The sequence below is a fragment of the Lissotriton vulgaris genome, chromosome 7 (genome assembly GCF_964263255.1).
Source record: "Lissotriton vulgaris chromosome 7, aLisVul1.2, whole genome shotgun sequence".
NCBI classification, from domain to species: domain Eukaryota; kingdom Metazoa; phylum Chordata; class Amphibia; order Caudata; family Salamandridae; genus Lissotriton; species Lissotriton vulgaris.
Genome location: NC_141695.1, coordinates 1,363,557,477 through 1,363,585,365, shown reverse-complemented (window position 1 = coordinate 1,363,585,365; position 27,889 = coordinate 1,363,557,477). Strand labels below are relative to the sequence as shown.

At 44.6% G+C, this 27,889-nt stretch overlaps 1 protein-coding gene across 1 annotated transcript in view; it reads left to right on the top strand.

Moving 5' to 3' along the window:
* Positions 1-27,889, top strand: part of LOC147703705 (uncharacterized) — a 180,087-nt gene that overhangs the window by 80,541 nt on the left and 71,657 nt on the right. The window contains exons 4-5 of the mRNA XM_086929542.1: positions 24,120-24,252; positions 25,142-25,318. Of these exons, the coding sequence (XP_086785668.1) occupies positions 24,120-24,252; positions 25,142-25,318 (310 nt within the window). The remainder of the gene's footprint in view (positions 1-24,119; positions 24,253-25,141; positions 25,319-27,889) is intronic.

The window sequence follows — 27,889 nt, the reverse complement described above, 5'->3', positions numbered from 1 at the left end:
CAAGGCCGTATATGTGCAAGCGAGGAAATTGGGCATCCTTCCACCCTCAATGTGAGAGGCCCTGATTATATCACTTCTTAAAAATGGTAAACCTAGCAGATCATTGCAAATCATATAGGCCTTAATCAACCATCTAGTGAGAGCAGCACTTGCTGATCCACAATGGCTTTAGTGCTTTCAACAAATGGGCCGAATTACAGCTACAGGTCGATTACATTTAAAATGTTTACACCGGCCATATTACACCCCAGCCAGGCTGCATAGATACCGTCTGTGCTCAGATGACTGATGTAACAGATGTGGGATGGTTGGGGCTGACTTACTCAACCCGGGCATGGGAGTGCAGGGTGATTAAGTATTACTGTGAAGAGATTTCCGAACACTGTGACCCAAATGCTGGGCTTTCATTTGAACCTTACCCCCTTACTGCTCTGCTGGGCTATCCCGAGGATGTTGAAGCACTGATTTATTTGAAAATGTGTTTCCCATGGGTTGCTTTTGGCCAAGTGCTGAGTGCCGTGCAGTTGGGGGAAAGGGCATGCCCACAAATATAAGGAGTGACTGCTTGACCGAATTTACTGCAAAGACTAAATGACCACCTATGCAGAGTTATTATCTCTGACCTCACGACCATGAGATAATGATGGAAACTGCCCTTGACTTGGCTGCAGATTCTGCCCCCTCCCCTGTCTTCTCCAGGTGTTCCCCCTTTTGAGCATTGTCCACAGATCTGGCAATAGATTCCACACGTTTCGATTGAAGGAGATGGGCTATTCCCTTGCTATGTTATTACCCCTTACACAGCTTACTAATTCATTGCGAGTCGGATGTTGCCGACTGAGGTCTTTTTCTTATCAAGATAATCGTTACCACAATAATGTATGTTGCTAAGTTAAACGGGAATGGGCTAGACAAGTATATTTTTGACATATAAGTTGCCGGATCAGTTTTTAGGTCTCGCCTTGCGACGCAGCGCGAAGCTCTATCGCCAGTGAGAACTATTGTTACGGAGTTGCCTCTCATGCGAGACAAGAGATGGGCACACGCAAGAGACGCACTGGAAATGTGGATGCGCGCGTGAACAGGAGACGTTCACGTGTGTAGCGCTCATTTCCAGTCCGTCTCTTGCCCGTGCCCATCTCTTGTTCCAACTTGTGGCCACGCGGGTTCTCTGTCTGGTTTCCCTTTCGTTAGGGTTTGGGAAGGACAGTGTGTCCGTTGTTTGAATGTGTGTGCTTGTTAGATAGCATGCATTACGATATGATTTGCATATAGGTGCCATCCATCGTTTGGGACTGTCCTGTCCAATGATAAGCAAAGTCCGAGAATAAATACATTTTGAGCGATTTGAAGGAAAGGACTCTAACAATGACCCTTGCGGGTGAGTAGTGCGCTATACAAGTATCAATTTACAATTTTTACAATTTTTAACAATGAAAATTGTTAATTATGTCTCAATGTTAGAAACAGTTCAAAAATACCTGTTGATTTGCTATGTAAACTTTGTTGTTCTTGAAATTTTGCGTGTCAGATCCAAAATGGAAGCTCTTAGAATTGCACTGCATGTTTTGCATTGAATTGGTGCGTGCCATCTTTGGTGACGTAACCAGAAATGACAGGACTCCACTTACGAATGTGTAGTGAATGCCCAGAAATTCTCCTTTCCTGTGATGTAACCGACCCACTGCCAGTACTGAGTCCTCACAGGTGTGAAACACCCTTGGAGTGCGTGCCTCCCCCTCCCCCCCCTACGTAAACTACAACCTCCCTCCTCCAAACACGCTCTATGTCACACCCCTGCATCCATGGGATATCTGTAGACAAGGGTGAAGGTCTTTACACTTGTCGAATTTACAAGCATTAAGGCAGCAGCTGATTAATTCACTACACGCACCGGCCAGCAGCCTGTATGCCAAGTCGGTACTTTTGCAGATCTAGAACATTCTGCACAAGTACTAGAATCCTTTCCCCTGTGCCGGTAACATAACATCACATAAATGTATCCGAAGTGTAGCAAACCCAAGAACAGCGAGATATGTGCATCCTGTTTTTGCTAACTATGTGTGTTGTTATTCCCTGGAAGAGCAGGGCGTTTCAGTAATTTTAAAAAAAGTACTTTGAATAATATTTGAGCATACAACTTGATATGTTAGTAATATAATACAGTTTTCACAATAATTGCATCAGTGCCATGTCATCAAACAACATATTGAAATGTATTGGGCTGCTTTTTGTCTACCATGATCATTTAATTTGCATATCGCTGGCATGGATGTTATACATTTGTGTGTTACAGGAAAAAATGTCCCATATATTTTGTTTAGGAAAATGTACAGTAGAATGTAGTTTCGGTTTTGTAAGAATCAGCGGGGCTTACAAACTGCTTATGCCTGCTCTCTGACATATATAATATACACAAATTACTCGGGTGGGATTACATAATTGTACAGTATATTAATCCACCAGATCTGACACCTCGTAATTCTCTTTTTGACAAAAAGGTCTCTTCTTTTTTTCTACTAATTTTAGGAGTACCGTGTCCCACACTGCCACACATACAGTCCCATTTCTCGTCTTATTTTGTACGGTAATGCCCATACTTTTAGCCTCTGCTATTCAGCTGATTCCTACTTCCACTGAGCTAACAGCAGAGCATTTCAAGACTTCCACATTAGCTAAGACAAATCTTCTCTTTTTAGACCTAAGCATTAGGCCCAATGAACAGTCTAGGAGTTCAACCTATTGTGCCACCTGTTAAACGGGCCTATGGACCTGTTTAGGGCAGATATTTTCTGCTATTTGCTCCATAGGCAAGATGGATAGGAGAGGAGACAGGGGACACCCCTAACGCGTATACGCACCCAACCTGTCAGTCCCTGTATATGGACAGAGTGCAAGAAAATGTCAGTCTGGAGTGTAGGAAGGTGGATATCTGACTATGGTTACCCCCAACTTTTTGCCTAGTGTTTAGCTGGTTTTCAACTTAGTTTGCCTGGGACCCTGCTAATCAGGGCCCCAGGCTATCTGCTCTCATTGTAAAATGGACTCCATGTACTTTAGGTACATACCTAATTGGATACTGGGTCACCTTTGTGAGCCCCTGTATAGTGTACCATAGGTACCCAGGGCATAGGTGCATCCAAGGCCTACCAGGGGCTGCAGCATGAATTATGCCACCCCTGGCTGGCCATCCAAACTGACACAACTGGCGGATCACTCAGCTGGGGCAAGGTCATGTAATCACCCCTTGCTTAGATATAGTAATCCTATATCTAACATTATATATAGACACATATGCACCTATAAGTCACTCCTATGGCAGGCCTTAACAATCCTGAAGGCAGAGTGCTTGGTTTTATGTGAGATGGTGCTCTAGCATGAGCTGAGCCTGTCTGCAGCTTTCGGAACCATGTCCTTATAGCTCTTCTAGGATATAGCCATACCATATACTCTTAAGTGCATTATAATCCTCGCGGTTAAATGCTAACTCTGGTTGGGCTTTATCAAAACATGTCGTGTAAGGTGTCATACGCTTTGGAATACTACCCCCTCACCAGTTCTGGTGACGGGGGTAGCATTCCACCCTTCTAGAGGGAGTAGACACGTTGTTCCTGTTAATCCTGGTTAAAGTGAACCAGAGCCTCAGCATCACAAAATGGATGTTGCTGCCACAGACACAAGTCTGACCTCCTGCTGCTGGGAGTCCTTCCAGCGAGGGAGGCTTGGACAATAGGTTTCCGGTCTTGGGAGGTGCTAGCACCACCTCAGACAGGCCATAGTGTATTGAGGCAGGGAGGGCTGAATGAAATGAGACACTGGCTGGGGCACACAAGGTCTCCCATGCATAGCCCGGTTCAAACCAGTTGCTGGGGCACTCCAACCCCAGCTCTGGCGTGAAACTGGACAAAGGGAAAGGGGTGTAACCTCCCCCTTCCCTGGTCCCACCCATAGGAGGGACCTAGCAGGTAATCCAGCCCCTCAGATTGGTATATAGATAGGAGCTGAGTCAAGAGACTTTAGATTATCCTGAACTGAAACTTGAAACGAAACTCTGGACCTTCGACGTTCTATTGCAACTAGAAGACTGAAGAATCTCCCTTGTGGTCAAGGAGTGACCACCCTGTGCAAACAGGCACCATCCAGCGATCTGCGGTTTACTTTGTCAACGCTCCCGTTGGAGCCCGAGCACAGAGTCCGACCAGAGCCAGACTTCCAGACTTTTTTGACCCCGATCCACAGCCACAGCAAAACTGAGACCCGTGGACGCGACGAGAGACGTGGGACCGGCCATCTTGAATAACCTGCTCTTTGCTACTTGTGCAGCATCTGAGGCAACCTCGAAGTTGTGCATTGGGGATTGAGAATCCCCAGCCCCGAACACCTTCTGCACCGACGCACAGCCCTCCACACTCCACGAGTGCCGCGTGGGGCCTGCTAGTGTTTTTGTGCTTGACGCGTCTGTCCGGTTACTTGCCCATTGGCTAGTGGCCCCTGTGACAATGAACCTTTGAATCTGAACCACTTGCTTGGTTGCTCCAGGTGGGCCCCTTCTTCCCTGCAAAGGAGAAGCCCCCTAGACCTTGCTGGTCTAACCCGAAGCAAATATTTGATTCCTGCATGGGTTGCATTTGCCAAGGCCTGTTGACTCCAATTCGGAAGCAGACACCGCCAACAGCGAGATCCTTTGTGGGACAGTCCGTATCCAGCTCCTGGTTGTCGTCGACGCCTCCTGGTCCACGTGGCTGAAGAGTCAAGCTTCACGACATCACCTGATTGCTTCACGACATCGCCTGGTTCCTTCCTGGTTCCTTCCTGCTCACTAGCTAGTGACCCAGACTCTGTCCCCTCTGCTTTCAGGTACTCTTGTTCCTCGATCCGCCCTTGGATCCAACTTCTCTCCTGGTCGCCTGCAGCATCTTTTCACAGGTCTCCATAGGATTCAGCGACGAAACCCGACACACTTTGACACCTATGCACCCGGCTCCTGTGGGTGAGGTAACTAGAGTACTCCGGTACTCCTGTGGGTATTGACTATCCTAGTGTCCTAGTTTTCAGTAGCTTTCTCCTAGGCAATCTGGAAGTGTCCTTAAAGAACGAATTTCCAATTCTTACGTTCCCATTGTTTCCCTATGGTAACTCGCGTGTGTGTATAGACACTCAACACGCATCCCGTGGGCCTCCTGCTTCCTAACTCTTGTTAGCTCAGTGTAGCCCCAGCGATTCCCTAGGCCCTAGGCCTACTCCCTGTTCGTGATGTGGTTCTTATACCACTATTTTAGTATATGGTTTACAGCGTCCCTGGGGCTCAACTGTATTTTGTGCAACTTATTGTATGATAATTAAGTAACTTGTTATGTGCTTTGTCCTCTGACCTCATAAAGAGTTCAGAGGGGTTGTGTTAGTAATAAATACATATATATTTTATATATAACCTGTGTGGTGTCCTTTCATTTGGTATTCAAGGGGTTACATAAGCTTGCTTCACATGCTCTCTGAAGTTTTAGCCTAAGACTGCTTTGTCCACGCTACCACTAGGATAGCTGGTCTATAAGGTTGACTTTACCACCATCACCATAAGGGTTGTTCGGACTGGTGCAAGGTTCTCACTAGAATAGTGAACATCATATACCAGGCCAACTTCTCACATGAAGTGCAACCCCTGTATTGAAGAGTAGGCAAAAATCAAAGCCTTATTTATACCCGCCATGTGTTGTTTAGATTCCACTTCACAAACAAATGCCATAAACCCTTCAACGCTGTACCTACCTTCTTCCCTGGCAGGGCCTGGCAAGACCTATCCATTTCCATATCTAAAAGACAATTGAAGACCCCTTCCCCAAGAGTGGATCCTGCAACACTGCCTGGGTGATTGTTTCTAAGGTGCCCAGAAACTCCACCTATTAGGGGTCTGGTGCGTTAGTGCATACTATTGCTAGCGCGTCACCCTCAGGAAGGCTAGTTTCCACCACAGATTTACCCTCTGGGGCTGTTATGGCCTGGCGAGCTACGAATGGATTGCTTGACTTAAACTATATAAGTGCCCCTCTGCCAGTCGACAAGTAAGGAATGTTATTACACTCTGGGCTTTACAAGGCTTTACGTAACCCTGCAACGTTCCAGGTCATTATATTTATCGTTTGATGGTTCTCAGTGGGGCTGCTTTGCTGAGCACTGGCAGTGTTTAAAAAATAGTTGGTCTTTGATGGTATTTGTTGGTCACCCGATAAGGGTCCAAGTTTAGGAGCTAGCGTTTAGAGCCAGTGGGATCCAGGGCCAATCTTTGGTGTTGTTCCCCTTGGTTAAACATAAGCGATTCCCTCCATCAACATATTTGGTGATTAGAATTGAATTGTTGCTTCTCTGTGTTGCTTGTGGACCACCTATGGAGCCATGTAAAATCAGTACAGTGGTTAGTGCAGTTAGGTGTTTACTGTTCTTCCACTTCTGTCTATTCAGATCTTGTTCTCCCTGTTGAGCGCAATGTGCTTTATTTTTTAAAATCTCTGGATAGTTGTTGACAAGTGGGGGCTTAAGTTTGATGCCCCTGTTGTCCAGTTGCGTTTTATACCCTCTCAAAATGTTCGCCATGGATGGGTTAGAAAAAGTTATCTCAGATGTCTTGTTTAATTCGCCCAGCCCTGGGCCAAAAAAAGCCACTGACTCAATATCGGTTGTTTTGATGTTTGCCAGGCCTGGCATATTTTCGCAGAGCTTCAGGAGGTTTCTTCTGTTGAGGATGTCCCAGTTTCCCTTCGAAGTATATTCCGGATATAACAAAACTTTCGAATTTTCTCGGCCTGTGGCATGGGCCTCGGGGGAGTTGAGTATATTGGATGAGATCTTAGTAGTTTCCAGGTCCTCTTTTACATTCCGATCTTCTTCTGAGATCTTCACGAATATGTGCAAAAATCATTATTAATGGACATTAAAGACCGAAGAAAGCACCCACTGAGGTTATTAATTAATGTGCACTTCGTCTCCCAGAATGCCGTTAGGCCACGCCCATCGGGGCAGGATTCAAGAAAAGTGCACGCTGAGAACGCTTTGCAGAGTCTTTCCAAAGCCACTGATGAAAGGATTAAGGTTTCTGAAACGCATTTGGCAAATTGGATGTAACTGCCTGTCCTGAATGTTATCTCTGCTGGCAAGCCGTCATTAAAACATTGGAGCTTTATTCCATCTCCGTGTGGCTCTTTTCCGAAGTTGTGCTCTGCAATCAAATTTATGTTTGACGGCCTTCCCGGGTCGTGGAAGGAGCTCACCTCTTGTTACAGCGGGTCCGCGGCAGCATTATCGGATGCTGCCGCAAGCGGAACGGAGTGAAGCAGGCTCCTTTGCAGATAGGAGTCTGTTGAAAGCAGGGATGACAGCTGCAAAGCGGGGCAGAGATCTTCACGAATATGTGCAAAAATCATTATTAATGGACATTAAAGACCGAAGAAAGCACCCACTGATGTTATTAATTAATGTGCACTTTGTCTCCCAGAATGCCGTTAGGCCACGCCCATCGGGGCAGGATTCAAGAAAAGTGCACGCTGAGAACGCTTTGCTGAGTCTTTCCAAAGCCACTGATGAAAGGATTAAGGTTCCTGAAACGCGTTTGGCAAATTGGATGTAACTGCCTGTCCTGAATGTTATCTCTGCTGGCAAGCCGTCATTAAAACATTGGAGCTTTATTCCATCTCCGTGTGGCTCTTTTCCGAAGTTGGGCTCTGCAATCGAATATATATATATATATATATATATATATATATATATATATATATATATATATATATATATATATTATTCCACAACACCGTTCACCAGGTTGCCGAACACTGCAGCGGTTGCTTCCGTCACGGTAGGTGGCTCCGTCTTGTTACACAACAACTCCACAACACACGGAGCACACTCAGGGATCTTTGAAAAAATGGTTTATTGTCGCAAATGCATTTCGGTATTCCACCTTCCTTAGTGCTAAAACCATTTGCCAATTCTGCTCAGCTACCATTCTTTAAAACTGTTACTCACTCTTCATTGGCGCGGCTTCAACCAATTACAGGACAGCACATCCCACATTGGGCAGAGATAGCGGATCGGCGGGGACTCAATGTCCCACAATGCACCTTTATATTCCATGTCCGTTATCAAAGTATTAAATGCTCTTGGATTTTTCATCATTTTGCCTAGTAAAGTTCTGTGATGCTGGTGAAGCCTTTGATTGTAGATTAAGTTGAGCGTAGTCCCTTCGCTTCCCGCCGTTAGAAAATGCACAGACGCTCGCGGGTATCTCTTGACTTATTGAGGTACCTCAAACTGATTAGCCGACTCCCTCGTAGGAATACCAGCGCTGGCGGCGGTGGTTCAGGCACACCAAAACTATTCCACAACACCGTTCACCAGGTTGCCGAACACTGCAGCGGTTGCTTCCGTCACGGTAGGTGACTCCGTCTTGTTACACAACAACTCCAAAACACACGGAGCACACTCAGGGATCTATGAAAAAATGGTTTACTGTCGCAAATGCATTTCGGTATTCCACCTTCCTCAGTGCTAAAAGCATTTGCCAATTCTGCTCAGCTACCATTCTTTAAAACTGTTACTCACTCTTCATTGGCGCGGCTTCAACCAATTACAGAACAGCACATCCCACATTGGGCAGAGATAGCGGATCGGCGGGGACTCAATGTCCCACAATATTTATATATATATATATATATATATATATATATATGTCTTCTGAAGATGTGCTATTTACATGCCTTGCATTAGCTTCTGGAGCATCACAAAACTCCTGTGAATGGTCAAGACATCCCAGCAGTTAAGGGATATTCTTCTCACATGGAAACCCCTGGATTTAATTCAAGACCAGGCTTTCTTATCAATGTCGGTGTTCGACTTATTTCAAAGACTTTATACTGCCCCTGACGAAGATGCCTTCGATCAGGAAGAATCTGTATATCGCTATTGTTCAGGAATGGATGCCTATTCCTTACCCTGTCTAGCAGGGATTATATGTCTCCTGAGGTCCTCAGTTCAGACAGTCTTCCTTAACCTACTTCATTATTGCAATCCGAGGTAGCGTACCTTCATTCTGAGGAGGAGGAACGTTTATTCATAATTAATTTCTCTAGAACAAGGCTCCAGCAAGTAGCTGCTTTGGTTGATCAACATGGAGGTGTGAAAGGAAAGAGACATTTTCAGATGTTGAAAGTAGTGCTTAATTTGTGCCGGTGCACCTATTTCTTAGGGCCGGGTCTTCACGAAATAACGGTCTCCCCAGGGATGGCGAAGAGATTATATTACACAATAAAGGGTAAATCCATGCCTGACTGGATGACTGATTGGGCTGTGTTGTTTATGCTGTAAAATATTTACATTTGGATGGAGCTTTTACCCGTCTTATCACAAGGCACACAGACAGATTTCATTCTAATTGCTTGTCTATCGGTAACAACTTCCTGTAGATTTAATGTTAAAAGAAGGCCTTTAACCCGCATACGGGCATTGGTAACTCCCGGGGAGAAATTGTTATGTGGGAATCTAGGACCCTAGTGTAATTTTTCCTGATTCTTGCCCATATATAGGTATAAATCACCCAGTCCTTATATAGGCATAAAGAATCATTGCCTTATTTAGTTATAGCCTGTGCAGCCCTAATACGGCATGGCGACTTCCACTAAACTCCGAGAATCCACATTGATTTCGTGGTAAAACCAGCCTTCAGCAGTCAGGAACCTCCCCCTGCTTGAATACTGATTTAGCCAAGATATCCGGGAGTTTTCAAGGAACTGAGGCACTAGTGACGATATTATGTCCAATCTTACGTCAGACTCGGCACCTTCAGGGGTATAAATATGCCTACATTTGCCCAGTCAAACACACGGTGGTTCAGGAGCAGATCGATTAACTACTGAAAAGATGCTGTCTTTTCTCTTGCCGAGAAATCCAGCTCCAGTGTTTCCAGGCTACCCTTGCGGGTTGCTGGGAGATCGAGTCCCGAGAGAGAGATACAAGACCTCTATCATTCTAAAACCAAGGTACGGAGCTGATTAGATCCCTAGAGAATTCTTGAACAGATTCTTAGCAGAGAAATACTAAAACTTAAACTACTCCTCACTTACTTCTTCCCTCGTACTAGGCTTAGGTTAGGTATACCGGGGTAGGCGTATGTTAGAAGCACCAGTTGAGTACTTTTAGCCACTATTTTATCATTGTATGTATTTTATGCATTCTATGTATTTTATGTATATGGCTCAGAAACCATATAATGCTTTTACAATAGTATTTTATAATACTATTCGTATTATATGCAGTGTACTTCTTAACTAGCATTTCAATTGTAGCAGTGCATTTCTTATGCTTAAGAAATAAGAATGTTCAATAAATACTTTTATTGAAAACGCCCGTCTCTCTATTTCTAGACAACTCTGGTGAAACGAAGCATGAACATCTGACTGAGTGAAATAGCTGTCTATTGTTTCCGCGACTCTAGAGATACGTTTCATTCTGGGGAAACAAAGTTGTCATGGTATATGGTTGTCAGAGACTAATCCCTTCTTGTTTATTCGAGAAAGTTTCTAGTGACCTCTGAGCTAGCTGGCACTCACAATTAAGTCTAATATATTCGGCAGAGACCTAGTCGACATAAGTCCTACGTCTAAGCTGCAGGGTATATTATTCCAATGCGCAGAGCCTATTGGGAATATAGGAACTACACTACAAAATGAGTCTGTAATTGTCAGGCAAGTCACTAATTATGGTCTTAGATTCCTCTGATATTCTTACTTTTAACTCAGTAAGTCTCCCTGACAGGGCTCGCTATTGTTTGAACACCACTTATCACATTATACACCTTGCACCACAAAAACACCGCAAGTCAATATTTATAAACAAATATCTTGTATTCCCTACATCTGGCAAAGAAAGCTTAGAGTGGATAAAAACAGTAAATACATGGTCACAATGGGGTCCAGTAAGAAAAGCAAAGTTTGTGGAATTGGAGCTCACTGCTGTGGAAAAAGGTAGACAGGAAACGTTTGTGCAAAGATCTCTGGTGATAGTGAAGCAGCTTGGACCCTATCAGGTGAGGTAGGTCTTCCTACAGGCTGGGATAGCAGTCAGAGGCTAGCTGGCAACCCCAAGTTTGATAATCAGGGATTTGGAAAGGAGCCCTACAGCGGGAGGAGATCTGAACTTAAAGGACAATGCAGCACGGCAGCCAGAAACAACATTCACCCTCCAAATAGTGTTTAGGGTGAAAAAACACACTCATCAATCTCAGGGGGTCTAGAGCAGTGCTTAATTTGAGCCAATGGTTTCTGTGCTCTGCACAGCACCCAATTGCCAACACCAAGGCTTATGACAGTCTGTCACATGGTGGCGCTGTCTGGCTAATTTAGGTATGAGCACAACAACAGCTGATTATTTGTTCAGTTTAACCCCATCGCCGCGGGGCATGCAGCATGGTGTCGCTGTGCTGATGACGACCCTGGCAACATTCGATTTACTTGACTACAGACCCGCCAGCCATCGAGAGAGATTGATTCTCGATCTACCGATCACGCTTGGATCGGAGGACGAAACCTTCCCACTGGGACATCCCTAATTAGCCTCGATTCTATCAGCCCTCAGGCAATTCTCATACATATGGATCTATCAGACCATTGACCCCAACCATCCCGAAGTCCTTTTCTCAGCACTGCTTGCTACTCAACCCAGTCCTGATGAAGATCCCAATTAATGAGGATCGAAACGCCGTTGACTACTCAGGCGCAACACACAATGTGGTTCATCCAAACGACAGCCAGCCAAAAGTAGAACAAAACTCCACAAATCAGCTGGAACCATATGGTCTCATTCACCCACTGTATATATTTATGCACTAGTCACCTTGTGCCGTGTATGCTGATCACATTGTCACTTGCGTCGCCACCGTGCACATCACCTGCACAACTTTAGCACCAAGTACAATTAGGGTTGTAATAATTCGTTAATTACAGTGCTGCTACAACTGTAACTTGCCCATTCTATACTCTATATAAGTATGATGCCATGAGCACATTTAAAACCACGAGTCTCCTTACTTCCTTCTTGATAATGTTTTCAACATATCCTCTTTAACTGTCTTCTAATAATACCAGTTGGGATACCATATGTTTATATTAATTTAGGTATGAGCACAACAACAGCTGATTATTTGTTCAGTTTAACCCCATCGCCGCGGGGCTACTTCCCCCGTGGCGCGGGGGAGCGGAGCCGTGCGCGGCACCGCGGTGCTGATGACGAACTCGGCTCGTCATGCAGCACGGTGGTGCAGAGGCCATGACGAGCTCAGCTTGTCATCAGCACAGCGCCACCATGCTGCATGAAGAGCTGAGCTCGTCGTCAGCATGGAAAAAGTTAAATGTACAATGGCTAATACCTTCCCCCTAGTCCATTCTTAAAGCTTTGGGGGCCTGGAATTGAATGAATTGTCACACTTGGAAGAGTGTGTTGGTTATTAGCTGTGTTTGTACTGTCATTGGCAGCTGACAGGGGCAAAGTGTGGGGCAAACTGGAGTGCCTCCCAACCAGAGCCCCGGCACTTATTCTTTTACAAATTAAGCACTGATCAGAGGTAGTTTCCTATGGAATATTATGTGATCTAGTAGAGCAGCAAATTTAGATGCTTCAACCAGTTCAAGGAAAGTGCCCAAGGGTGGCTGAAGCCCAAGTGATAAAGCACTTAGGAAACGAAAGAGGCCATAGTTGAGTTCTCCTCATACGGACAATGTATCCGTCATAAACTTTGTTAATAAGCTGGAAGAGGAAGGCTCCAACTAGGAACACAGTGATTTGACCAAACAGTGTAAGATATGCACCACAGGCGTGTCTTCAAAGACAGTTACTCTTGCGGACAGCTGCGGACAGGTTAAGTGTCTATATGGGTTTTCCCCCATCTTCAGCGGTGAGTCCTTGGTCCAGTGTTGGTCTGGGAGCTCAAGGGGGACCCAGAATTTTCATGCATCCTTGCAAGGGTAAAGATGGGGCAGGAAGATACAGCACCACAATGGGCTGGGTTTCCTAGTCTTTATCCCAATCCATCGTAGCCGGTGCTCCTTAGTTTTGGGTGGGTTTAGCTAAAGCCATCATGATGGAACTGCTTCCTGCAGTTCTTATTCTTCTTTTTCAGTTAAGTTAGGGTATTTAAACACTGCAGGAACAGCATTGAGTGTGTTGCCCTGCTCATTGGTATTTTTGTCCAGTTCTCTCATTTTTGCTGTATTTATTCTATGTTTTGTTATCTCTCCTCCCCTTTTACTCCTTGTGGTTCTGCTGCGGTGTTGTTTTGGCCAATTCTGGAGTTTTTTTTCCAACTGTAGCTTTTGCTTCCAACTTGCAGTTTCATTAGGGGGCAGATTCCAGCTTTGTATTCATTCCATTGGCTTGCAAGGTGGCTTCTGCAGGAGTTTGCCTCGCATGCCAGACCAGAACCTTTCGCCCAAAGGGCAGTATACTCCCTGTTCTTGAACTTAGTTTGGGAGTTACTGCCTAGAAAAGGAAATAGCTGGTAAGACTATCTTTGAGGATTGGATTAACTGATGGCAGTTTAGAGAACTGACAACATTGAAAATAAGCAAGTGATGGATGTAATGCTAAAATTAATCTCAGTCACATTGTTGGACTAGTCATCATTCCAGGAGACTGGGATTTACTGTTTGCCATTTACAGTTGCATCTCAGTGTCAAACTCCGGATCTATGATGTTACAACGCGTTATTTTACAACGCAGGCTGTAACATCGCAACTTTTACAACGCAGGTTCCATTACATCGGATGCCATTACAACGCAGGACATTACATAGCAGATGCTATTACAACGCATACCATTACATCGTAAGTATAGGTAAGTATAACTTTTTTAAAAAAAATTAATTAAGTTAATTAATTTAATTTAACTAATATAATTAAATTAATTTTAAAATTGTAATTAATTTAATTTATTTCAATAAGTTTAATTTAATTTAAAATTGGAATTAATGTAATTTAATTAATTGAATATAATTTTAATTTAATAAATTTTATAATAGTAATTATTTTAATTTAAGTAATTTAATTTAATTAATATAATTGAATTAATCTTAAAATTGTAATTAATATGATTTAATAAATTTAATTAAATTTAATTAATGTAATTTAATTAAAGTCGTACTTTAAAAAAAAATAAACCCTAAAAATACCCCTGTACCCCAAAACACAAACCCAGCCCTAAACCCTAAAAATACCCCTGTACCCCAAAACCCAAACCCAGCCCTGTAACCTAAAAATACCCCTGTACCCCAAAACCCAAACCCAGACCTGAAACCTAAAAATACCCCTGTACCCCAAAACCCAAACCCAGCCCTCAAACCTAAAAATACACCTGTACCCCAAAACCCAAACCCAGCCTATAAACCTAAAAATACCCCTGTACCCCAAAACCCAAACCCAGCCCTGAAACCTAAAAATACCCCTGTACCCCAAAACCCAAACCCAGCCCTAAAACCTAAAACTACCCCTGTACCCCAAAACCCAAACACAGCCCTGAAACCTAAAAATACCCCTGTACCCCAAAACCCAAACCCAGCCCTAAAACCTAAAAATACCCCTGTACCCCAACACCCAAACCCAGCCCTAAAACCTAAAAATACCCCTGTACCCCAAAACCCAAACCCAGCCCTAAAACCTAAAAATACCCCTGTACCCCAAAACCCAAACCCAGCCCTGAAACCTAAAAATACCCCTGTACCCCAAAACCCAAACCCAGCCCTAAAACCTAAAAATACCCCTGTACCCCAAAACCCAAACCCAGCCCTAAAACCTAAAAATACCCCTGTACCCCAAAACCCAAACCCAGCCCTAAAACCTAAAAATACCCCTGTACCCCGAAACCCAAACCCAGCCCTAAAACCTAAAAATACCCCTGTACCCCGAAACCCAAACCTAGTGCTAAAACCTAAAAATACCCCTGTACCCCAAAACCCAAACCCAGCCCTAAAACCTAAAAATACCCCTGTACCCCAAAACCCAAACCCAGCCCTAAAACCTAAAAATACCCCTGTACCCCAAAACCCAAACCCAGCCCTAAAACCTAAAAATACCCCTGTACCCCAAAACCCAAACCCAGCCCTAAAACCTAAAAATACCCCTGTGCCCCAAAACCTAAACCCAGCCCTAAAACCTAAAAATACCCCTGTACCCCAAAACCTAAACCCAGCCCTAAAACCTAAAAATACCCAAACACCCCAAAACATATACCTCAGTACCCCAAAACATATACTCCTATACTCATACTTATTTTAAAAATTACTTAAATTAATATATTTAATTAATAATATTAAAAAACATAAATAAATATATTTTTTATAATTAATATTAATAAAATTATTTAAATAATATTACATAAAATAAAAATAAAATTATATACTTACCAATACTTACGATGTAATGGTATGCGTTGTAATAGCATCTGCTATGTAATGTCCTGCGTTGTAATAGCATCCGATGTAATGGAACCAGCGTTGTAAAAGCTGCGTTGTAACAGCATTACGATGTAAAAGTTGCGATGTAACAGTAACATACCTCAAACTCCATATGTCTTATATTAGCACTTGTTTGGGTGCAAAATGCTGCCTTTAAGGTTTAAGACTGAAATTACATCAGTCCTCTATTCTTTACGCACTTTACTGCAAAGTGCATTAGGATTTGGTCTTTTAGGTTTAGATTTCTTCCAGGCAAACTCATTTATTGTCGTCAAACAACACCTTTGGAATATTGGTTCCTCTGGGTTCCATCACCTGATATTAAGGTGTTTCTCTTCAGGGCTTGTTCATCAGATGGTCAAATCAATGTGTTCTTGGGCCGGAGTCCCAAGAAGCAGTTTAGAAGATATTTACAGCACGTAGTTTGGTTAAATTATCTTCAAACCCTGAGGCTTCAAGACCATTGAGTATCAAATGTGGCAGGTGCTGGATAGGCCTTAATCAGCTCTGTGTTGTGTAACATTTCTTAGTAGTAGGCGTTAAATGAGTGGAGCATGTGTGTTCTCGTGCATCCACCCATGAATTTCACACAATTCTCGATTTACTACGGTTTGTAAAGCTGTAATTGCATGAAACCAGTATGCCTACCACAGAGAGGCATAGCGAGGAGAAATAATGTTTTATTCTGCATCACTCATAGAAAGAGAAAAGTGTCAATGCTGCAGGAGGAGGCAAGATGGCGTCTGCACTACAGACGTGTGTGTGACCGGCTCCGCTCGGACCTCACAAACCGCTGGAAACGGAGAGCGGAGGTGTGTAATCTTCATAGTTTGCGGCTTGATCACGTACCTGGCACTTGATTGCTGGATTGAGTCTCCCCCTGTATAGACAACCCTGGTGGCTCTTTTTTGGCTGTTCGTTTGTTGTGCTGCCTGACGCCGCTCCTCCCTCTTGGGAGGGGGGCGGCATTGGCCCAACGCCGCATGGATGGTGGATGGTAGACGCCGGCTGTTTGGAGTCGATTCTGGAGCAGGCGGCGGTGTTCGTAATATTATGAAATGTTGTGGCAGCAAGAGAGACACTGCTTTGGTGTAAAATGCTTCGAGGATTGGGAGAGCTGTTTTGAAAATTTGCAGATTACTGGAAAGAAATGGTGGAGCACTAGCACTTTTTTCGATTGAGACTTTGCCTATTGATTATTGACTATGCCGCCTAAAACAGCACGTGGGGGAAAAACCAGACCCATCGGGGAAAGCTCAGTCGGCACTTGTGCTGCATTAGCTGCAAAATCGGCACAGGAACAAGACCTAAGCTGTAAAGTCTCCGAAACTGCGGCACAGTCCGTCCCAAAAATACCACAAATGTTTCAGCCTACTACTGGGAGGAAAGCTGGTGCTTCAGGCAATATTGGGTTTGATAATAACGACACAAGCAATACAGAGGCTGTTATATCTGCATTACCCGTGAGCCCTTTATTAAGTACGCAGCCCCCCCTCTGTGCTTCATGCAGGGTCAATGGATAAAACCCCTGAACAGTGTGATGAATTGAATGTGAACGTGGTTGAAGAAGCCACTCTAGATGATGCAATGGATATAATTGACCCGGCGAGTAGTAAGGATGGGGACTTTTTCAGATGGCTCAGTTCTAGACGGGGAGCTCGAGGACGACCTTCCACTCGACGATGGAGGGGCCGCGTGCGGCATTACACCTGGTGCAGTAGGCTCTATGGATGCAAGTAATAACACACCTGGTGATACTGCCGAAATGATATCTGTAGAGGAGATCTCTACAGTTAGGAGGAGAAGGGCCGATGGGGATGAGGTGCTTACTTCTAGACTCCCTGACTGGGATCTCTCTGCTGAGGAGTTGTCGCTGGATCAATTGAATTTATCTGACCAGGCAACTGGTGGTCTTGCTTTAGAACAAATGGGTTCCGTGTCGCTTGAAGTAATCTATAGAGCTATTACTGATCATAGGCTTGAGGCACATGCAGAACATTTAAAGACACATACAGCCTGTCGCAAGCTACAAAATAATGTGCGCCGCCTGACTAAATCCTGCAACGAGTTCACTGATCGCATGACGGAAGCTGAAGGACGTATATCCGCACTTGAAGATCAAATGACTAGCCAGAGGGATGAAGTTGCTAATATTAAGGCCGGCAAGGAGGATGTTCATAACAAGCTTGCTGATCTAGAAAATCGGCTGCGAAGCAATACCTTGCGTGTTCTCGGGGTTCCTGAAGGCCTTGAAAATCAGGATGTCCGTAAATTTATAATTGAGTTGTTTGAGGAGGCATTTCCGGATGTTAAGGAATGGAACTGGGTTCAAGAAGTCCAACAAGCACATTGTTTTCCATTTCGTCAACGGCCGGTACGGAACATGCAAGCAGGCCAGGTGGTGAATCCTCGTGCTATACTTATCTCACTGAATAATTTCCTGGCAAGACAGGCTTTATATGACCTTGCGCGACCGGAAAAAAAGTGATCCGTTAAAGGGATACAATTCTTTGTTCGCCCAGACTATTGTCACTCAACGGTTGAGAAGCGTTGGCAGCTGCGCCACCTAATTGCACCATCTCAATCCAAGGGTTTGCAGGCCTTCCTTCTACAACCGGCAACACTCAAGATAGTGAACAAGGGACAGGCTCGATATTTCACATCCGAAGCCTCCGCTAAAGAATATTTGCAGTCTTTGCCTTAAAGGCTTGGTATATTGTTATGGATGGATGGATTTATTAATAAGAACTGTAATAATTTGCTGGAGATTTGGGACGGTCCGAGTATTCAGTGAGGCGTTTACACTCATCAAGGGGCGCTAGGCCCTATTGCCTTAGTGATGGGGGAGGGCGTGTTGTGGGGTGGGGGGGAGGGCTCTTCGGAGGGGGCTGGGTAATTGGGGGTAAGGGGATGGGGGCACGGGGGATTGGTTGAAAGGGGTAAAAAATCAGTTCTGAGCGCCGGCTGTAGGGATTCTAGAGTAATCATATTTTGTGAATGTTGTGACAACCATCGACGTGACGATGATGATAATGGGTAATAATAATTTACGGATTTGTTCATTTAATGTGTGTGGCCTGAACAATGTGACGAAGCGGAGACGGGTGATTAATTAATCCTGATATAATTTGTTTACAGGAAACTCACATACCCTGGGTCAACCGGAAAGTATTAACTGAGTTTGGATATTCATTGGTAGCCGCATCTAGGCAAGCTACAATGAACCGAGGGGTTGCAATTTTGGGTCGCCAAGCATTAGTCGTGGCAGGTAATACTAAGGTGGATAATCTTGGCCGTTGGGCTATTGTTGAATGCACAATAGGAGGTAACAAACGTACAGTGTGCACAGTGTATGGCTCTAATCTTGATGAAGTTCAGACTTTGGATTTTTTGCATTTTGAGCTCGCTCTGTGGGATACTCCTTTGGTATTATTAGGGGATTTTAATATACATGGCGAGCTATTCACTTGGGATCATCATTTTACTAATTATAAAGTTCGGAAACCAAAAGTGTTCTCTGCGCTCCATCAACTATTGACCCAGCATTGCCTGGTTGATGGATGTCCATTGGCTAATCCGGGGGACCCGGGGTATACTTTTTTCATCTTTCCCCATAATAATTTTTTTCCGGTTAGATTATATTTTTGTACCCAGATTTTTAATGGTCCAGGCCAAGATGCAGGTTACACCACGTATTACATCAGATCACAGTCCTGTAGTTATTGACCTTCCGTGTTTTAACTTGGCACGGCCACAACGCTCATTTACTTTTTCTAAAAAATTGTAAATAGAGGAAGAATACATATGCCATATTCAAGTATGGGCCAAACAATTTCTGGAATATAATCGGGGTACTGCTTCTCCAGCAATGGTTTGGGACTCCCTCAAGGCCGGCATTAGGGGGGAAACGCTTAGATATGGCTGGACTCAACAGCGTAAAAAGAAAGATGTAATTGAGAATTTGATTTTAGATTTAAAAACGGCTGAGCGTGAATTAATTACAGTAATTCGCACTAATAGTGATAGCCAGACTGCTCAGACAAAGGTCGCTTGTTGTAAGGCTAAGATTAATGGTGTCTGGAGTGAGGATATAGCAATCCAGTATAAAATTAATAAAACCGAACGGTACGAGTATGGAGAAGCCGTGGGCAGATGTCTCGCTCAAAGACTCCGGGGTCGCCAAGTGTCTCAGAGAATTGAGGGCCTGTTGGATAATCAGGGTCGTTTAGTGGCCTCTATAGAAGGCATAATGGAGCTATTCCAGCAATATTATATCGAATTGTATACTCAAGATGTTGTACCCCAAGTGGTGATGGAACAATATTTGTCAAGTATAGATTTTTCCGTGGTGGACGACATAATAAGAGAGGAGTTAGAGGCGTCTATCACTATGGTAGTATTACAGGCTGCGCTCAAGGACTTGGCACCTGGGAAAGCGGCCGGACCAGATAAACTACCTTTAGAGGTATATCGCATTTTGTTTCCGGTAATAAAAGATGACATGCTGGCTACTTTTACTGCGGCCCAGATAGGTAACCCCCCTGCTTCTTTGGACGATGCAAACATAGTTGTTTTTAAGAAAAAAAGATAACCCTAATGAATTGGCTGGTTCTTATAGGCCTATATCATTAATACATGCTGATGCCAAGATATATTCTAAAATCTTGGCAACTCGGCTTTTGCAAATCATCCCTTCTTTGGTGTCCCGCCATCAACATGGTTTTTTACCAGGGAGAAGTACTGTTAATTATTTGCATAGAATGGTGGCCGTGTTAGGCTACGCTGCAGTGTTTCAAAAAAATATCGGCTTAATCTTCTTAGACGCCGAAAAGGCATTTGATCGCGTCGCCTGGGCTTTTCTCTGGGCAGTTATGTGCAAAATGGGATTCGGGCCTCAGTTTTTGCTCGCTCTGCAAACTTTGTATAAGCGACCAAGGGCGAAGATCTGTGCGATGGGTCACGAATCCGCACATGTATACATTACGCGTGGCACAAGGCAAGGATGCCCATGCTCACCGCTACTGTTTGCGATGTATATTGAGCCCCTGCTGCGCATTCTGGAAACTTCGCAGAATATACAATCAATGGTGGTAGGGAATCATAGCGTGCGTGTCTTAGCCTATGCTGACGACATAGCAATAGTTACATCTGACCCGGAGCAAGCGCTATTGGAAATCGAGCATGTGACCACTGAGTTTGGAAAACCATCTGGGTATAAGCTAAATCTTTTAAAGACCGAGGTCGTTTGCACCCCAGGACTATGCCCCGGTGAGACACGAGTGACTCAAGAGGCCCGATATTTGGGGATTAAGATTAGGCTGCCCCTTCAGGAAATTGATGCCGTTAACTGGGCGGATATAGTAGGCTCGGTTAAAAGGCAACTCGAAAAGGTGGAATGTTACACTTATCCTTGGTCGGGCGACGGAATGTATTGAAGATGTGCATACTACCCCGGGTACTTTATTTCTTTCGGAGAGTACCACTAGAGCTGTCACACAAGCAATTATTGACACTACAATCCATTACTGCAGGACCGGGTTTAATGACCCAGCGACGCCAGGGATAACGCCCGATGCCTTCGAGTTCCCCTGCCTTGGAAAACAGAGACACGGGACGCTTCTTGATGACGTCAAAGACCAAATTTATTGGTTGCAACCAGGAACAGAGATCTACGAAGCACAACACGGGTGGTTCGCCAGAGACTGCACAAATTCAAAGAGCGGAGCATGGTCTTTTATGCCAAAAATCAGGCCTCAGGCAACATTCCAGGCTAGCATACAAACTGACCAATAAGCAAGTGACATTTCAAACATATTGTATGATGACAATCCCACTTTCCGTTGTCCAGCCCACCAGAAATGACTAAGCACATTCCAATATCCTGTTCGATCAGGCCGGACAAACCCATCATAAAACCTCAACTCTAATCAGTGATTATGTCGTAAAGGAAGGGGGCAGAAACAGATTAGAAGCAAGATAGGAAGGTGGGTGCAGTGTGCTGTAAACTTCGGCATGTCCTGCTCTTTGATCTTTATCTGACCAGCTGCTCGACAGGGAACTGGCTCAGCGAGGTTAGCCTCAGGCAAGAAAGTCAGTTCGGCCAGGTCACTCAGAAGTCAGCTAAGGTGTACGTGTCCCAAGAGACTCGCTTGGCCGTAGTCATCGGCCTATGTGAGGGCAACCACATAAAAATGGCTGCCGCACACAAAATGGAACCCGAAGGTTCAAACGAAATCCCTAAATACATAGTGTTCTCATTGATCGATCATGACGAAAACATTTGTACATACCGCACTCATCATTTGCGGTTCGTTGACACCAAAATCATCTATTTCCGACGACCTTTATTGAACGGGTTCGGAACACCGAACCACAGACCCTCAAACTACGGAACTACATTACGGATAGGTTTATCTGGGGATGGAAGAAAGCCCGGCGGGCCTAAAAATATATGACGCTACCACTTTCTAGAGGGGGATGGGGGGTGCCTAATTTTGCTTTCTAATATTTAGCTTGTCTCCTACAAAATATTGATAGTTTGGTCACTGGGGGCAAGATGAGGACGGTCGAAACCCTCAATATATATTTGATGTTACTAGGGGATCATTTGCGACACTAATTGCTTAAATTTCTCGAGCAGAGTTAATTTAAAAAAAAAACAGATTCAAGAACGTACTCGCTGCATTTAAAGTATTGAGATGAGTGCGCAAGGTTATGTCTCTTAATAGAATTAATTACTATACTCCACTTGATTCTACAGAACTACTTCCAATGATATTTTGGGATGCTAAGATGAAAATATGGTATGAGAAAGGGATTCGACGGGTTGGGGATGTTTTCGATCAGGGTATTATGTTGCCATTCATGGAGTTAAGGGATAAATATGCAATACTGCAGAATGATTTTTTAAAATATTTGCAATTAAGGGATTTTTTTTTCAAACACCCTGAAATAACTCCCATAGCCGTTAATGATTTATTTGACTCTATGTCCAAACATGCTAGGATTGGGATACTATATAACATCTTGCTTGCAACACAGCATGATGACATAGCAGCACACGATGCGAAATGGAGTACCAGGTTTAATAGTGCTGGCTCGTTTGTTCAAGAATCTATTGATTTGGCTTCCACAGTCATTTTGACGGCCAATTTACGATCCCAGCACTATAAAACTTTATTTAATCTGTATTATACACCTGCCCATATGATGAAGTGGGGAAATGCCCAAGCAGGGAATTGTTTTAGGTGTCATATACCGCAGGCCGATATAGTTCATATATTCTATGACTGTAATATGTTAGCACCTTTTTTTTTATCAATTGAACAGTTTCTGTCGCATCTCACTAATGTAAATGTTATGATATCTAAAGAGATGTTGATGCTTGGGCTATGTAGAAATGTTAATTCATGACAATTGTACTACCCATACAGATTCTTTTTTTTTATGGCTATGGCAGTAGCTCGTTTATGTATCACTTCAATGCGGTTAAAATCGGAGGCACCTTATGAAATGTGGCGAGCGAAGTTTTATAATGCTTTCTATACAGAATGTAATCTTTATCGTCTCAAGACATTGAAGAAAAAAAAACTAGGGATTCAGATTTGGCAGCCTATGATACAGTATATGGAGGATCAATAACAACATCTTGCGTTTCTTTGCTTAGCCTATTCATTTTTTAGTACTGTCATTCTCTTGCTTTATTTTCCCTACAGCATGACGAATATGTTGTTATTTATGCAAGTTGTGACATTTTTCGTGTTAACGCTATGAACTGAACAATAAACACTTTTAAAAAAAAAAAAGAAAGAGCAAATTGTCTCTTTGGATTGTTTTTGTGCAGCAAGGTATACCTTCCTGCACAAAAAGCAATCATACTTGTAATGCAGCCACCCTTGCAGCATGACGTAAAGGTGCCTGTGTTGTCGCTAGGCAGCTACAAGTGTACCAGCACAAGGGGGAGAGCTGAAGGCTGCCATATCTTAGTAGATATTGTGCTTTTCAGCTCTCTCCTGTTCACGCAACACAGTGCAACATCTTTGCTTGCTGGTCTGCGTTTCAGGAACATTTCCTAAATCTGCCCCTTTGTTTCTAATCTTGGCCTTCCACTTACCTCATTTAAGACTGTACTCTCGGAATTATGGGCATGGTTCAGGTCATTGTAATAAATGGGAGTAATACACCTGACAGCAATGATTTTTTAAAGCAAAGCCTGCACCAGGAAAATCTGTGGCTTGTGGCATGCAGTCATCTGGTGATCTTAGTAAATATATGTCTGGTAAAGCTGAACAAAGAATTTTGGATAATGTCATCCACTGCAGAGATACGTGGTTTCATGTATCCATATTAAGGTGGTTTGGGTTCAGGGAGCTGCCAATCACAGTTTCTCGTGTTCAGGGAGGCTTGGTCAATCTGCTTCAACTTCAAGTGTAACAGGCACTTAAAGGCCAACATTGAAACCCGTTCCCCTTACCTTCAATCAGTGAGGCAGGCCAAGCCCTTCTAGTGCATTGTTGCAGGACGGTTAGAATTTTTTGAATGACACAGAAATACTAACTGCTGCCTTAGGTTTTCGACATGCTGTCACTGGTGCTGTACATGAATGGTAACTACTGTCCCTTTACCATCCCTGCAGCCTCTTCTCGCTGGAAAAGGATGACAGTTCGGCGATGATGTGCACCAAGGTGCTACAGGGGTCCTGCACCACCGACTTGGCTGTGAAGGCTTGGAAACTGTTTGAGGAAAGAGCACTGGGATATGGAGATATGGTAAAGTGTGCTGGGAGGGGGGGTTATTACTCCTGCCAATCATCTGCAGAAAGCGGAAGTGCTGAGGTATCTGCACTCCCACTTGCCTCCAGTCTATCATATCGCTTTGAAGAATTCTGCTCTCTTCTCTTTGTGTAAGACCTGGCTTTTGTAAACATCTCTGTGCACACATTTTATCCTTTGAACTTTTTGTCGTACCTTAGGTCTTTGGGCATATCGTGATTTTTCTTCAAGGTGGTGAACATTCTCAACTCCCATCTGGCTCTGGAGGAGGGCCTAATATCTCATATACCTCTTTCTGGATGTCCTAGATTTTCTCTAAGCTAGGACTTCCGGGTATCCTTTCATCCACCCTCAGAAAAGTTTTATTTCATGAGTCCTGATTCAATTTCCGTTCTGTTCCAGTCATTGGATGAGTACTCTAGGGTCCAATCTGAGAGGGTCGGGGTTCACTACCCGTGTAGTGTTTTTGAGTGTGTACTGAAATTCATTCTAGTGGTTCTCTAAATTGCTGTATTTAAGGCCATATGTATCAACATATTTCCCCATAGACACAGAATGGGCAAAACCATTTGATACATCTGGCCCTAAGAGTCTTTTCCATAAGATTCTGAAATTCAGTCCAGTATTCCTCTGCTTCCACGACATACCCAGAGTCCATTCAGAGGGCAGACAAAGAAATCCAGTCCTTTCTCTCCTCCTGCTTTCTAGGGTATCCCACAGACTACAGTCCAGTGTGTCTATTGAAGGATGGGCTCTGCTCTTTTTGTGCATTCAAGGGGCGGTGAAGGAGCTGCTCCCAAGTGAAATCCAGACCAGGGTACTTTCTAGAGTCCTTCTTGAAAACGTTGACATTTAGTTCCAGATTACTAATTTGTTCCTTTTCCAGGTCTGTGACAGTGAAGGTCGCCAGCATCAGGAGATCTGCCCGATGTGCGCTTTCTGCTCTCTGAAGATGGAGCAGTGCAAGACAAAAACCAACCTGAAGAGGGTACGCTGTGGCACCACTTTCAAGAAGTTCATCAACCCTACAATTAAGTCTCAGAACATGAAATCTGAAAACAAGGTAAAGAACTAAGGGGCATTGGGCTTCTGGCAGAAAGCTTCTACTGATTATATTTGAGGCTCCTCTTAGAGCAACATGCATCCTTATCTTCAGTAATCTCTTCATTCTATCCCTCATCAAAGTCCTTACTCGGACAGTCTCCTGCTTCTTGTCCTCTTTCTCCTTGTCCTTCTTTAACATTCTCCTCTTGGTCGTCCTTCCTCTTCTGACCCTTCTCCTACTCCTCCTCAATACTTCTTTTTTATTCTCATCCTCATGGGGCTTCAGGCCATCCTGGTACTTGTAACCGAACTCCACCTAGTATTGGCCCTCTTCTTCCTTCTGGTCCTCCTCCTGGCCATTCTCTTCAACCTTCTGGTTCTCCTGGTCCTCCTATTCCTTCTAATTTGTATCCTCCTTGTCTGTTCCTTCTGATCTTTGGGCCTGATGCTCTTGGTCTTCCTGATATGGTTTTATTTGGTATTGGACATCCTCCAGGTTCTGATTGTTTCTGGGTTTTCTAGTCCTGTTCATGCCCGCACCACCACCCTCCCACCCCCGGCTCTTGTTCCTGTACATCCACAGGCCTTCCTGTTCCCCGGGTCATTGTCCACCTGGTACTAGACCTTTTTACCTTAACGGTTTGGGTCCTCCTGGTCCCTGTCCTCCTAACCCTGGTCCACCTAGTCCTCCGGTTCTGTTGACCCTCATCTTGGTGCTTGTCCAGGACCACCTCACCCTGTTCTTCCAGGCTCGGTTCCAACTAGAACTGGACCTTGTTATGTTAGCACTGGTCCTTGTGTTCCTCCTGAGCCTGGTCCTCCTGGCCCTTGCTCTGATTTTTTTTTTAAACAAGGGACTGCCTGTGGATGTGCTGCGAACTATAGTTGACGTTTCCCTGAGTGGCGCAGTCCCAGGAAAAGCAGAGAGGCAGAGGACAGTTGTCCTTCTTTTGTAGAGAACAACACATTCGTGAGCAGCCTCCTCCCTTGTTTCCTGGAGGGAGAATCTTCACCCAGGGAGCTAGAAGCAGTGAGGAAAAGCTCTCCAGGATTTGAAATCAACGCGGCAGAGAGCAGCTTTCTGAACACTTCAGTCCCGGTCGCTGCCGCTTGCTGGGCAAACGTGGCTGAAGCCGCTGATGGTAATTGACGCGGCCGGAGCCGCTTTTCGAAACCCTCAAACGCGGCCGTTGCCGCTTTCTGTTCAAATACGGCTGAAGCCACTTGGGGGTTGTTATCGCGGGAGGAGCCGCTAGGAACAAATCGCTGACGTGGCCGTTGCCGCGAGAAACATATCGCGGCCCAAGCCGCTTGTGAATATTTAATAACGGCAGGTGCCGTTTAACGAAAACTCCCTACCGCGGCCGTTGCTGCTTTGAGGTTCAAACGCGGCCGAAGCCGCTAGAGGTAAGAAACGCGGCAGCCAGAGCTGCCCTCGAAGGCACTGATGCGCTAATTACCGCGCTAAAGACGAAAAGCGGCAGAAAAAGCCGTGTTGCTGCCACGTCGATTGACGATCCCCCCCCCCCCACACACAGCCGCCACAGCTGCCATTAACCGCTTTCGCTGCTGCGGTCTTTTCCGGCTTTTCCCTGACGGCTGCTGCCGCTGACCCTGTGCTTGACTGCCACCGCAGCGTTTCCGCATTCCGTCATTGCACCTCCCCCGCCATTCTATCTCTGCGGCTGGAGGTCTTGGCGGCTTGTGGTGTCTTCGGAGCTCGGCGCAAGGCTTGGGGCAGACAGGCCCTGGGAGGTGAGCTGCAGTGGTGAGGAGCTGTGTCTCTGTTCTTGGGGCCTATTTTCTTGGTGTAGCTTGAGGCGGGCACAAAGGTGGTGGTGAAAGGCAACACTTGAGGTATAAGAGGGGGCAAAGCCCATCAAAGAGCAACACAGGAATAACGGGATCTGTTTGGGAGGCGTGAGGATCCTGTAGTGCTGTTTACGCTCTAGACCAGGGGTCTCCAACCTTTTGTGTAGTGAGAGCTACTTCCGGTCAGTGAAAATCGTCGGGAACTATTAAACCCCAAGCAACTCGTGCATTTTTCCGAGCGACCTCCCCCGCCCAGTTTCATTGATGTTAAGCCAATTTCTTCAGGGCCCATGGGCCCCATACTGTGGTTTGAACATAATAACACAAAGAAAAGACTTTGCATGTGTGCTGTTGGCAAACCGCTTTACGACCTTTCACGTAATAGCTTCAAAATCAGGACCTATCAATAAACATCTGTTATTCAGAGCCAGGACACCTTCGGGTAATCGTGCGCTTTACAAATAGACCTGTTCAGTTATGTTATGTTGTTAATATGGGGCAGGCAAATCAAATAGCTGAAAAAAGTGGCCCACATTGGCAAACTAGGTTTTTAAACTTAGACATGTTGTATAGGAGGTGTTTTTCAAGGTATGGTAGACTTCAGTAGGCTATTTGTGCTTGCAGCAGGCAATGTTGGTACTATCTGAAAAATTAACACAAAACAGCCCACCAGGCAATAAAATCGGCACAAGATGCCGGAAATCCACAGACTAGCATTGGCACAGACCACCAACCTGCATGGTGAGGAAGTCCTGCACAACTTGTTACTCAGCAAGAA